Here is a 14,303-nt window from a genome sequence, read left to right on the forward strand (position 1 = left end):
CTCCTTTGACCTGCAGTCACTGGCAGTGTTCGGGATATACACACACACACACACACACACACACACACAGGTGTGTCAGGAGTTGGGAGGTGGCGAGAGAGCAGAACCATATTGAACTCAAAACTTCCCTCGTGCTTTATAGGAGACTGTAACATGGTTGCAACACCCTCCAATATGATTGGACGAGACATTCATGGGACAGAGTAGTGCATGCGATCTGTGCTGAGCTCACGCAACATGTCTCAAATTGTCCAATCACATGTGGTTGAAGAATGGGGAAAGAATTCCCTTTTCAAGGACAATGAACAAGTTGCGTTGCGATCTGATTGAAGACACTGCATTTCTAGTACAAATCACTACCATGCCCAATCAGTGCGTGTTACAGTGCTTTCAGAAACTACTTCCCTTGACTTTTTCCACATTTTGTTACATTACAGCCTTATTCTAAAATGGATTAAATTGTTGTTTCCCCCATCAATCTATACACAATACTCCATAATGACAAAGGCATTGTTTATACATTTTTGCAAATGTATAAACAAATATATATATATATGAAATATGACATTTACATACAGTACCAGTCAAAAGTTTGGACACACCTACTCATTCAAGGTTTTTTCTTTATTTTTACTATTTTCTACATTGTAGAATAGTGAAGATATCAAAACTATGAAATATCACATATGGAATCATGTAGTAACCAAACAAGTGTTAAACAAATATATATATATATTTTATATTTGAGGTTCTTCAAAATAGCCACCCTTTGCCTTGATGACAGCTTTGCACACTCTTGGCATTCTCTCAACCAGCTTCATGAGGAATGCTTTTCCAGCAGTCTCGAAGGAGTTCCCACATATGCTGAGCACTTGTTGGCTGCTTTTCCTTCACTCTGCGATCCAACTCATCCTAAACCATCTCAATTGGGTTGAGGTCGGGGGATTGTGGGGCCAGGTCATCTGTTGCAGCACTTCATCACTCTCATTCTTGCTCAAATAGCCCTTACACAGCCTGGAGGTGTGTTTTGGGTCATTGTCCTGTTCAAAAACAAATTATAGTCCCACTAAGCGCAAACCAGATGGGATGGCGTATCACTGCAGAATGTTAAGTGTGCCTTGAATTCTAAATAAATCACAGACAGTGTCACCAGTACAGCACCCCAATGCCATCCTCCTTCGTTGTCACAGTTGACTTGGACTGGTGTAAGGCGGAATCAGATGCAGGAGACAGGTGCTGGAGTTGAGTGTCCTTTTAATAATTTGACAAAATCTATATATAAGCGGCACAAAAAGGCACGGGGCGCTGCCCGGTAAATCCTCTCTTCGTGAAACTGTCAGAAACAAACCCGTAATAAAACACGGACCACCGTCCTGAGTGGACAATCAACAATCCCGCACAAAACCCCAACTGAAAACACACACTAAATAAGGCCCCACTAATGACAGACACAAAACAGGTGCGGAACAGACAGACGAAACCAAAAGACACAGAACCAACGATCGGTGGCAGCTAATAGGCCGGCGACGACAACCGCCGAGCGCCGCCCGACCGAGGAGGTGCGCCACTTTCGTTGGATCCTGTGACATCCGTGCTTCACGGTGGGAACCACACATGCAGAGATCATCCGTTCACTTACTCTGCGTCTCACAAAGACACAGAGGTTGGAACCAAAAAAATCTACAATTTGGACTCATCAGACCAAAGGACAGATTTCCACCGGTCTAATGTCCATTGCTCGTGTTTCTTGGCCCAAGCAAGTCTCTTCTTATTATTGGTGTCCTTTAGTTTTGGTTTCTTTACAGCAAAATCAACCATGAAGGCCTGATTCACGCAATCTCCTCTGAACAGTTGATGTTGAGATGTGTCTGTTACTTGAACTCTGTGAAGCATTTATTTGGGCTGCAATCTGAGGTGCAGTTAAGTCTAATGAACTTATCCTCTGCAGCAGAGGTAACTCTGGGTCTTCCTTTCCTGTGGCGGTCCTCATGAGAGCCAGTTTCATCATAGTGCTTGATGGTTTTTGCGACTGCTCTTGAAGAAACTTTCAAAGTTCTTGACATTTTCCGGATTCACTGACCTTCATGTCTTAAAGCAATGATGGACTGTCATTTCTCTTTGCTTATTTGAACTGTTCTCGCCATAATATGGACTTGGTCTTCTATCAAATAAGGCTATCTTCTGTATAACACTCCTACCTTGTCACAACACAACTGATTGGCTCAAGCACATTAAGAAGGAAAGAAATTCCCCAAATTAACTTTTAACAAGGCACACCTATTAATTTAAATGCATTCCAGGTGACTACCACATGAAGGTGGTTGAGAGAATGCCAAGCGTGTGCAAAGCTGTCATCAAGGCAAAGGGTGGCTACTTTGAAGAATCTCAAACATAAAATAGATTTTGATTTGTTTAACACTTTTTTGGTTACTACATGACTCAATATGTGTTATTTCATAGTTTTGATGTCTTCACTATTATTCTACAATGTAGAAAATAATACAAATTAAGAAAAACCCTTGAATGAATAGATGAGTCCAAACTTTTGACTGGTACTGTAAGTACGCAGACCCCTTACTCAGTACTTTTGTTGAAGCACCTTCGGCAGCGATTACAGCCGATTCTTCTTTGTTATGACTCCTCAAGCTTGGTACACCTGTATTTGTGGAGTTTCTCCCATTCTCCTCTGCAGATCCTCTCAAGCTCTATCAGGTTGGATGGTGAGCATCACTGCACAGCTATTTTCAGGTCTCTACAGAGATATTCGATCAGGTTCGAGTCTGGGCTCTTGCTGGGCCACTCAAGGACATTCAGAGACTTGTCCAGAAGCCACTCCTGTGCTGTCTTGGCTGTGTGCTTAGGGTCGTTGTCCTGTTGGAAGGTGAACCTTAGTCGGAGGTCCTGAGCACTCTGGAGCAAGTTCCATCAAGGATCTCTGTACTTTGCTTCGTTCATCTTTCACTCAACCCTGACTAGTCTCCCAGTCCCTGCCACTGAAAAACATCCCCACAGCATGATGCTGCCACCACCATGCTTCACTGTAGGGATGGTGACACTTTTCCTCCAGACGAGACGCTTGGCATTCAGGCCAAAGAGTTCAATCTTGGTTTCATCAGACCAGATAATCTCGTTTCTCATGGTCTGAGAGTCCTTTAGCTGCCTTTGGCAAACTCCAATTGGGCTGTGATGTGCCATCTTCCATTTAAGAATGATAGAAGTCACTGTGTTCTTGGGGACCTTCAATGCTGCCAAATGTTTTTGTTTTGGTACCCTTCCCCAGATTTGTGCCTCGACACAATCCTGTCTCGGAGCTCTACACACAATTGCTTTGATCTCATGACTAGTTTTTGCTCTGACATGCACTGTCAACTGAGGGACCTTATATAGACAGGTGTGTGCCTTTCCAAATTATGTCCAATACATTGAATTTACAACAGGTGGACTCCAATAAAGTTGTAGAAACATCTCAAGGATGATCAATGGAAACAGGATGCACCTGAGCTCAATTTTGAGTCTGATAGCAAAGGGTCTAAATAATAATGTAAATAAGGCATTTCTGTTTTTTATTGTTAATAAATGTGCAAAAATGTTCACTTTGTCATTAACGGGTATTGTGTGTAGATGTTTTATTTAATCCATTTTAGAATAAGGCTGTAACGTAAAAAAGAAAAGTCAAGGGGTCTGAATACTTCTGAATGCACTGTATGTGATGTAAAGGTTGTGATGTCATAGGTCAGAGAGCGAGCGATGGTGTGTGAGGTGGTCTTACGAGCCAGGGGTGTGGGATCTCAGGGAGTGGCATCTGAGGGGGTGCCGGAAGGCTGCTGTGGACCTCTGACTTGAACGAGGGCTCTGAGAGAGGAAGAGAGAGAGATCAAATTAGTATCAACAAACATAAAATGCAATGGCATGGATTAGGTATGATGATAATGGTAATGAGGTAGAGCGTGTGGATTGAAGGTATGAAATGGCTGTTAGTCTAGGTTGAGGACTGACGCTGAGTAACAGTTGTATGACGGTGAAGGTTGTGGTCTTTAATGTTGAGGATTGTGCGGAAGATGTAGGAGATGTCAGAGTGGAGTGAGATTGTGTAAAGGTTGATTGCAAGATAATGTTACAGTCACTTTATCCCTACCTACAGTATATGTACACACTGTGTATACCGCAACTACCTCGTACCACTGCACATTGACTCAGTACTAGTATGTCGTGTAAGTAAGCATCTCACTGTCAGCCTGTTGTTTACGAAGCATGTGACAGATACCACTGTATTTGATAATAGTGGCGGTTGTAACCTTTAGCGGCGAGGACCCTGTGAAGGATGTTGGAGACGAGCATCTTCTTCTCCCTGACCCCAGCGCTCAGATACTCCCTGTCCAGCAGGTCCAGGAACAGACGCAGCTCACACACCAACTCCTCCATGGCTTCAAAGGGACAAAAAACACACGGTGTTTGAATGTTAGACATCATCAGGGTTGATGGCAATGTCTTAGTTATGGATAAGCACTCGGTTATGTGTATGGATGACATCATTGATTTCAACAATGTTAGCAACACAGTTTCAACAGCCTCCTGTCTGAGGAAACGGAAGAACACCTCAGTTATTCTGCAGAAACCTTCTGTAAGACCTTCACAGTGTTAGATACAGATGGAAAGGTAAACCCAGGCTGGTACTGGTACAACACCTGAGGATTCTCTCTCCCTGCTATCAACGCTGATTTACAGCTCTGGGAAAATACACCTTCACTCCTCTTCATATAACAAAACAATAGGCACAGCTCATATAAATGCATAGCTGAAGGTTTAGGTGAGTGTGTGTGTGTGTGTGTGTGTGTGTGTGTGTGTGTGTGTGTGTGTGTGTGTGTGTGTGTGTGTGTATCTCTCACTGGGAGTGAAAAAAGGGTATGGTTCTCTCAGGACATGTTATGGATCGCTTCACATTGAGTTTGTAGGGGTGATATGAGGGTGTTATGAGCTGCACATCAATACAGAACCAGGCTGTAGATAAAGAACACCCCTCTACCTTCCATAGTTCAGCCCTTTGAGTTCCAGTAGAGCCTGTCCTAGACATGAGATTATGTAATTGCTGGTGACATCATATGAAGACTAAAGAAAGGAGGTTGGCAGGTCCAGTCTCCGCTGTTGACATGACCTTACAAGTTGTAGTTGGTTAGCTCATCATATAATCATAGGTCCTATCTGTGGTTAGTTCTGCAGAGAATTCACCAGAACCCCACGAAGACAAGAAACACAAGCACTCGGACACACACACACGAACACACGCACATACTCATGATGGAACTATCTGTATCGTCTACCCCCTGCAACGTCAGAATTCCTCACAGACCATGCTGGTGTGTTGTGGATGATTCCATTAAATCAGTTTAGTTAAGGAACAATAGTGGTGTTAGGGAAGTATATTTTGATACACCTACACTATATATATATATATATATATATATATATATATATATATATAAATACATATATACATATATGCATACATACATACATACATACATACAACAGTATGTGGACACCGCTTCAAATGTATGCCCCCGTGCATAAAGCGAGGTCCATACAGAAATGGTTTGTCGAGATCGGTGTGGAAGAACTTGACTGGCCTGCACAGAGAACTGACTGCAACCCCATCGAACACCTTTGGGATGAATTGGAATGCGCCAGGCCTAAACGCCCAACATCAGTGCCCAACCTCACTAATGCTCTTGTGGCTGAATAGAAGCAAGTCCCCGCAACAATGTACTAACATCTAGTGGAAAGTCTTCCCAGAAGAGTGGAGGCTGATATAGTAGCAACGGGGGATCAAGTCCATATTAATGCCCATGATTTTTGAATGAGATCTTCAATGAGCAGGTGTCCACATACTTTTGGTCATGTAGTGTATTATCGAGTTATGCATTATGTCATTAGGTCCAGGACGATACCAATATCGCAATATTTTTCCCATAACAAAAATAAAAACACGCAGACCAACCTGCTATATGACTAATATTGTGTGTTATATCTTAGAAAATACATGTGACTCCAGATGACAACATAATGATGTTTGTTTCCAACATCAGGACTGTTTTCCTAAAGTTACATCTGCTTTGTGTTTTGTTTCCATGCCACAAAACCAACGAGTATTTGCAATACTGGCATCGTCCCGGCCCTGTATGTCATAGTAAATTATAACGCAACTATAGGCATCCCATCTTAATGTGAAACCTGACGGACAGCCAATGAAACGCTTTGGAATGTTCTTAGCACAACAGCACATAGTGTTTTGGGCATAGTCTCAATTCACAAAAGTACAGTACGCATTGTTTTTGCCAGACACCTGCAATGATATAATATCTAGTCGGCCCTGTAAAAGCCTGAAGGACCACCTTGACTTCAATGAATGATAGTGATGTATAGTTTGAGGAGGGTGGCCCAAACTTTTGATCAGTTGTCTGGCATGGAGACTGGTGCATACCGTTGTCTGGTATGGAGACCGGTGCATACCGTTGTCTGGCATGGAGACTGGTGCATACCGTTGTCTGGCATGGAGACTGGTGCATACCGTTGTCTGGCATGGAGACTGGTGCATACCGTTGTCTGGGATGGAGACTGGTGCATACCGTTGTCTGGTATGGAGATTGGTACATACCGTTGTCTGGCATGGAGACTGGTGCATACCGTTGTCTGGTATGGATATTGGTACATACCGTTGTCTGACATGGAGATTGGTGCATACCATTGTCTGGCATGGATATTGGTGCATACCGTTGTCTGGCATGGAGAATGGTGCATACCGTTGTCTGACATGGAGATTGGTGCATACCGTTGTCTGACATGGAGATTGGTGCATACCGTTGTCTGGCATGGAGACTGGTGCATACCATTGTCTGGCATGGAGAATGGTGCATACCGTTGTCTGACATGGAGATTGGTGCATACCGTTGTCTGGGAGAGACATTTGATTTGATTTGACATTTATGAGGTTAAAACACACGCTCATATTTCACTCTGAGCCACGGACAAGACTAGGAGTCTCTCCCTCTCTCGATACAAACAGCAACTTTCACACATTCCTGTTTTAATCGTATTATCCTATGAGAGAGGTGGAGGCCAGGAGGGAGAGAGGTGGAGGCCAGGGGGGAGAGAGAGGGATATAGAGGGGGGGAGACAAAGACAGACAGAGAGAGAGAGAAAAAAAGAGAGAAGGAGAGAAGGAGAGAGAGCCATAGGGCATAGCCTAGGACTAAACAAGCACCTCAATATCAGGCTAAAATAGTCGTTGGTTACTTTCTGCCCCTTAGAAACAGATTTTTGATCAGTTTTCCAAACCCAAGACCAACACTTAGTCATGCTGAACAACGTCATTACAGCAGTCTTGGACCAGTTGTGTAAATGGCAACAACAACAAAAACGTGCATGACAGCATACATGGGTTCCAGCCTTTCTTACTGTACACGTGTTGCAGCCAGGAGTCTTCAGAGTTTTATGTCCAATTTCACAGTGTATTGTATTGTGAGCTCATGCCTTTGGATAGAGAAAGACTGAACGGTTTAGCCGGCTTCCAACAGGGGTGGTCAAAACGCGTGTTGGGGGAGCAACAATATGCATTAAAATCCCAGATGGCTTAAGGGAATTAGAAGTAGGTGGTGTGGAGCGGAGAGGACCACCCTCAAACAATCCTTTAGGGCTATGAACTAAAACAGTAAACCACGCAAACAAACCACCCACTCACTCTCCCTCCCTCGCTCCCCCCCCCTCTCTCTCTCTCTCCCCCTCCCCACTCTCCCTCCCTCGCTCCCCCCCCCCTCTCTCTCTCTCTCTCTCTCAATCCCTCACTCCCCCTCTCTCTCTCCCCCTCCCCCCTCTCCCTCCCTCGCTCCCCCCCTCTCTCTCTCTCTCTCTCCCCCTCCCCACTCTCCCTCCCTCGCTCCCCCCCCCCTCTCTCTCTCTCTCTCTCTCAATCCCTCACTCCCCCTCTCTCTCTCCCCCTCCCCCCTCTCCCTCCCTCGCTCGCCCCCCCTCTCTCTCTTTCTTCCCCTCTCTCGCCAACACTCAGCACTCTACACTAACAAAACTCCCCATGTCAACAAGGGTGATGCCAAAAGATAGCTTCTGGCTGGGCCTTCCAAAAACACTAAACCCCCTCTTGAGTCAAGATGTGGACACACCTAGAACCTACAGGAGAATGTCTCAGCTCGGGGGGCAGTCAGTCATGTTTCTTGGACCAAGCAAGAGAGGTAAAGGTTTGTGAGGAAGATCACGGGGGCCAGAGGGTTTACATGTTAGGTTCTAGGTGAACATGTTAGGTTCTAGGTGAACATGTTAGGTTCTAGGTGAACATGTTAGGTTCCAGGTGAACATGTTAGGTTCCAGGTGAACATGTTAGGTTCTAGGTGAACATGTTAGGTTCTAGGTGAACATGTTAGGTTCTAGGTGAACATGTTAAGGTCTAGGTGAACATGTTAAGGTCTAGGTGAACATGTTAGGTTCTAGGTGAACATGTTATGTTCCAGGTGAACATGTTTGGTTCTAGGTGAACATGTTAGGTTCCAGGTGAACATGTTAGGTTCTAGGTGAACATGTTAGGTTCTAGGTGAACATGTTTGGTTCCAGGTGAACATGTTAGGTTCCAGCTGAACATGTTAGGTTCTAGGTGAACATGTTAGGTTCTAGGTGAACATGTTAGGTTCCAGGTGAACATGTTTGGTTCCAGGTGAACATGTTTGGTTCTAGGTGAACATGTTAGGTTCCAGGTGAACATGTTAGGTTCCAGGTGAACATGTTAGGTTCTAGGTGAACATGTTAGGTTCTAGGTGAACATGTTAGGTTCCAGGTGAACATGTTAGGTTCCAGGTGAACATGTTAGGTTCTAGGTGAACATGTTAGGTTCTAGGTGAACATGTTTGGTTCTAGGTGAACATGTTAGGTTCTAGGTGAACATGTTATGTTCCAGGTGAACATGTTAGGTTCTAGGTGAACATGTTAGGTTCTAGGTGAACATGTTAGGTTCTAGGTGAACATGTTATGTTCCAGGTGAACATGTTTGGTTCTAGGTGAACATGTTAGGTTCCAGGTGAACATGTTAGGTTCTAGGTGAACATGTTAGGTTCTAGGTGAACATGTTTGGTTCTAGGTGAACATGTTAGGTTCCAGGTGAACATGTTATGTTCCAGGTGAACATGTTAGGTTCTAGGTGAACATGTTAGGTTCTAGGTGAACATGTTAGGTTCCAGGTGAACATGTTAGGGTCTTGGTGAACATGTTAGGGTCTAGGTGAACATGTTTTTGGACAAGGTCTTGTTTGGGCCTAGATCTATAGTTGAACTTGAGACCGTCTGCTTTCACTGACATAAATATCAGTCTTCTTTTTCAAATTAAATGTTGTAGTGCCCTAATTTAAAATGGACTGAGTGTATACACCCACCCACCATACTTTCTTTAGTGTGTGTGTGTGTCTGTCTGTCTATCAGTTGTTTGTGTGGTGTCTGACAGGTCCTTAAACACTGCTCTACCTTCTCCTGTGACTTTGATGATAGGCCCTAGGCGGTGTGGGTGTGTTTAAGAGCTGGTCCTGACTTGAAAGGCTGTCATGTCCCCAGACTAAACACAACAGACGTGTGTGCTACAGACAGACACCATTTATAAATAAGAGAGACACTGATAAATGAACAAATACACACCCACAAACTCAGGGCAAGAAATAAAATCAGATGTTTTTATCTCTCACCTTAGAGACCGCATTTCCCATAACAACTGTCACTACTTTATTAAGACACACTAAGTGCTAGGCAACCTAACCTACAGATGTAGGATCTTCATTTGACCACCATGTTGTTTCAGGATATGTCCTGCACATCAGGAAATGCAAACTTGTAGTATTCAAGGTTTAAAAATGTCCATTCATTATAATCCACACAATAATTCACATTTTCTGTTACTACAGGATTATTTTCCTATTGTGAGAAAGTGGTCAAATTAAGATCCTACATATGTATGCACAACTCAACGAACCTCTCAAAGCACAGGAAGAACCGTGGGTGTATTTAGACAAATTAGAGAGAGCGCCATCATCATCCATCCTATAACCAGTCGCTAATGGGTACTACAACTACTAATCTTAACCATATATCATGTAGGTTAGATCATAAAGGTTATGTCATCTGACAAATCTGTTTGAGAAACCTGAGCCAAGCTTCTGAGGGAGCACTGGCGTTCTTGGCTCATTTCAAAGTACCAAGCAGTAGTCTGCTGCTCCACTTTGATGTCCGGTGATGGATTCCGCCCAGACTCCATGTGTTGACTGAGCTAATGGGCATGACATACTCCCGACCTGGACCAATGACAGGCTGTTTATATGTGCACTGCACCTATGAACCACTAAGCATAGTTTGTGTGCAGTGCAGGTATGCTTGAGTTCACTATTCCATAGAACGTCAATCTCAGTCGGCTAATGCAGTATATAAAGTGTAATTGTGGGATATAGGGTACAACCACATAATATGTTGCTTTGTGGGAAGAATGTTGCACTTGGACGGTGGTGACGTTAATTGGGGTGGTTTATGGTCTGGCATCGTCATGGTTACCCCCCTCGCGCCAGTCGCCACCACACAACAGGGCATCGCTCAACGCTGGCTCCTTATTCTAAACTCCAACACACACAGACACTAGAGCCTGGCTCTTCCAGACGACCCTCCTACTGTGCCCCCCTCCCTTCTCCTTCTGCCCTGGGCCCTGTTTCCCAAAAGCATCTTTAAGGCTAAGTTCATCGTTAGAACCTTCATAGGAGCATCGTTAAATCTCCAAGCTGCTTCCCTGACCATCATTTTTTAACGTTGCACTTGAAAACGCTCGTAATATATCCCCTGCCTCAGGCCACTCTAGAACAGCTAAGTGCGTCGTTAGATGCTGTTTTACCCTCCCGCGTCACTTTATACACAGAAGATCCCTGCTAAACAGAATCACATGGTTTATCCGTCTCTCTGTTATCGCTGATAAATTCTAAACAAAGTTGACTACAAATACAAAGTTGCCAGTGTCTTTGCAATTGATACAAACACGCAACGTAGGCTATAAAAATATGCTTTAAATGATAACCGAGAAGACTGCATTCAAATATAAACGGTAGGCCCGTTTCAATCATATTGAAATAAATGTGACATTCCATCAATTGAGTTCTATTTTGCTACTTGTTTTTATTTATTTTTATTTCACCTTTATTTAACCAGGTAGGCCAGTTGAGAACAAGTTCTCATTTACAACTGCGACCTGGTCAAGATAAAGCAAAGCAGTTCGACACAAACAACAACACAGAGTTACACATGGGATAAACAAACATACAGTCAATAACACAATAGAAATGTCTATATACAGTGTGTGCAAATGAAGTAAGATTAGGGAGGTAAGGCAATAAATAGGCCATAGTGGGGAAATAATTACAATATAGCAATTAAACACTGGAGTGATAGATGTGCAGAAGATGAATGTGCAAGTAGAGATACTGGGGTGCAAAATAAATAAATAACAATATGGGAATGAGGTAGTTGGGTGGGCTATTTACAGATGGACTATTTACAGGTGCAGTGATCAGTAAGCTGTTCTGACAGCTGATGCTTAAAGTTAGTGAGGGAGATATGAGTCTCCAGCTTCAGTGATTTTTGCAATTCGTTCCAGTCATTGGCAGCAGAGAACTGGAAGGAAAGGCGGCCAAAGGAAGAGTTGGCTTTGGGGGTGACCAGTGAAATATACCTGCTGGAGCGCGTGCTACGGGTGGGTGCTGCTATGGTGACCAGTGAGCTGAGATAAGGTGGGGCTTTACCTAGCAAAGACTTATAGATGACCTGGAGCCAGTGGGTTTGGCGACGAATATGAAGCAAGGGGCAGCCAACGAGAGCATACAGGTCGCAGTGGTGGGTAGTATATGGGGCTTTGATGACAAAACGGATGGCACTGTGATAGACTGCATCCAATTTGCTGAGTAGAGTGTTGGAGGCTATTTTGTAAATGACATCGCCGAAGTCAAGGATCGGTAGGATAGTCAGTTTTACGAGGGTATGTTTGGCAGCATGAGTGAAGGATGCTTTGTTGCGAAATCAGAAGCTGATTCTAGATTTAATTTTGGATTGGAGATGCTTAATGTGAGTCTGGAAGGAGAGTTTACAGTCTAACCAGACACCCAGGTATTTGTAGTTGTCCACATATTCTAAGTCAGAACCATCCAGAGTAGTGATGCTGGACAGGCGAGCAGGTGCGGGCAGTGATCGGTTGAAGAGCATGCATTTAGTTTTACTTGCATTTAAGAGCAGTTGGAGGTCAAGGAAGGAGAGTTGTATGGCATTGAAGCTCGTCTGGAGGTTAGTTAACACAGTGTCCAAAGAAGGGCCAGAAGTATACAGAATGGTGTCGTCTGCGTAGAGGTGGATCAGAGACTCACCAGCAGCAAGAGCGACATCACTGATATATTCAGAGAAAAGAGTCGGCCCGAGAATTAAACCCTGTGGCACCCCCATAGAGACTACCAAAGGGCCGGACAACAGGACCTCCGAGTTGACACACTGAACTCTGTCTGAGAAGTAGTTGGTGAACCAAGCGAGGCTATCATTTGAGAAACGAAGGCTGTTGAGTCTGCCGATAAGAATGCGGTGATTGACAGAGTCGAAAGCCTTGGCCAGTTCGATGAATACAGCTGCACAGTATTGTCTTTTATCGATGGTGGTTATGATATCGTTTAGGACCTTGAGTGTGGCTGAGGTGCACCCACCCATTGTTGGCTAGTGTCTGTAATTTGTCTCAATATATTTCATGATGTGTCGCCTAACATGCCCAATGATGTGCCAAGTCTGTAATATTGTGCATTTGTATTGGGTAAGTATTACAATAAGCCGCCTCCATATTTGCAGCCATAGGTGTTAATATCTCTCTAGGAGCTGATCCGTGGTCAGTACTGTGAAATAATACTAATGTTAAGGAAAGATTTGAATGGAGAAACTGATCTGAGAGCAGTGCTCCCCATATTTCCATCCTACCAGTATCGACACATGCTCTAACGACGCACTTAGCGACCATTCTCTGCCTTGTGTTTTGGGAAACACATGTTACATCTTCGGCCGTTGTAGGAAAGATGCATTGTTAAAACACTCGTAAACCTAAATTCCATCGCTATCGGGAAACCGGGCCCTAGTCTGTTTGGATTGGGTTGGCACTTCCCTTCCTCTCTCCCTCCCTCCTTCCAGGCTCCTTTCCTCTCTCCCTTCCTCCCTCGGTCTGGGTAAACTGAGTGCCTTACTCCTGGGTCTGAGTCGGCACATTTCCTCCAGGCAGTCCACACCCACGCTTAGAGAGAGGAAGCCCGATCTCGCGGTGTCCAGAGCGGGGAAACACGCCATCTCCCTTGTGCCTCTGGAACTCCCTCTCTCTCTCTCTCTCTCTGGGGTCCCTGTTTGACCCAGAAGAGTTAACCTGGAGACTATTTCAGTAGATTGCAACATTCCACAGCAATCAGATTTAAATGGGATGTGTAGAACAAACATGACTCTCGTGACAGCTCTTTGCATCATATTTATACATGAATAAGCCCCTATACTCTGAAGACCAAATTCGTGCCCGCTGGCCACAAACACCACAATCACAAGGCTCAACATCATATCAAACCATGGTCATAAAAACGCAATTAACCTTTAATAAACCACTCGTGCTTTTGAGTCCTTTCCGCTGAGAAGCATACACATGTACTGTAGGATGAGAAGAACAGTGGAGGCGTTAGTTTATGATGAGAGCGTTCTCTATCGTGGTCTGTAATTACCAGGGCTCTGTCTGTGTTCCACTGGGCATGACAAGGGAACATCACCGTGGTTTATATCATCTCATCAGTGCCAAACCCATAGAGAATGATAGAGACCTCTAGTGGCCAAAAGGCCATTTAAGCATGGGCAGCGCCATTGAGGGCTTCCACCATTTTAAAGTAGTCAAATAAGTCAAATGGGTGGGCATTCCTATGAGTTGTATCCTCAATGGCGCTGCCCATACTGTCACAGACGCTATAATAGCGCATATATAAAGATGAGTCCTCTATCTATCTCTATGGCCAAACCACAAACATCTGAGTAAGACTGATCTACTGCTCAAAACCTCATCTGAGAGACGGGAAGTTGGATTCTGTAGTTCAGAGAGAGACAGGGAACAGAAAGAGGGGAGAGAGAGGGAAGTAAGGGAGCGAGACAGAAAGAAAGAGACAGAAAGAGACAGAAAGAGAGAGTGAAACTCCTCCAGTATGTGTAAGAGGATAATTACAAAGCACTCAATGT

The 14,303-nt window shown here is 44.2% G+C and overlaps 1 protein-coding gene across 1 annotated transcript in view; it reads right to left on the minus strand.

Annotated features, from left to right (window-relative positions):
* Positions 1-14,303, minus strand: part of LOC115198127 (actin filament-associated protein 1) — a gene marked incomplete in the record, with an annotated part of 130,853 nt that overhangs the window by 48,083 nt on the left and 68,467 nt on the right. The window contains 2 exon segments of the mRNA XM_029759824.1: positions 3,770-3,852; positions 4,296-4,424. Coding sequence (XP_029615684.1) covers positions 3,770-3,852; positions 4,296-4,424 — 212 coding nt within the window.

This window comes from Salmo trutta, chromosome 8 (genome assembly GCF_901001165.1).
Source record: "Salmo trutta chromosome 8, fSalTru1.1, whole genome shotgun sequence".
In the NCBI taxonomy this organism is placed as follows: domain Eukaryota; kingdom Metazoa; phylum Chordata; class Actinopteri; order Salmoniformes; family Salmonidae; genus Salmo; species Salmo trutta.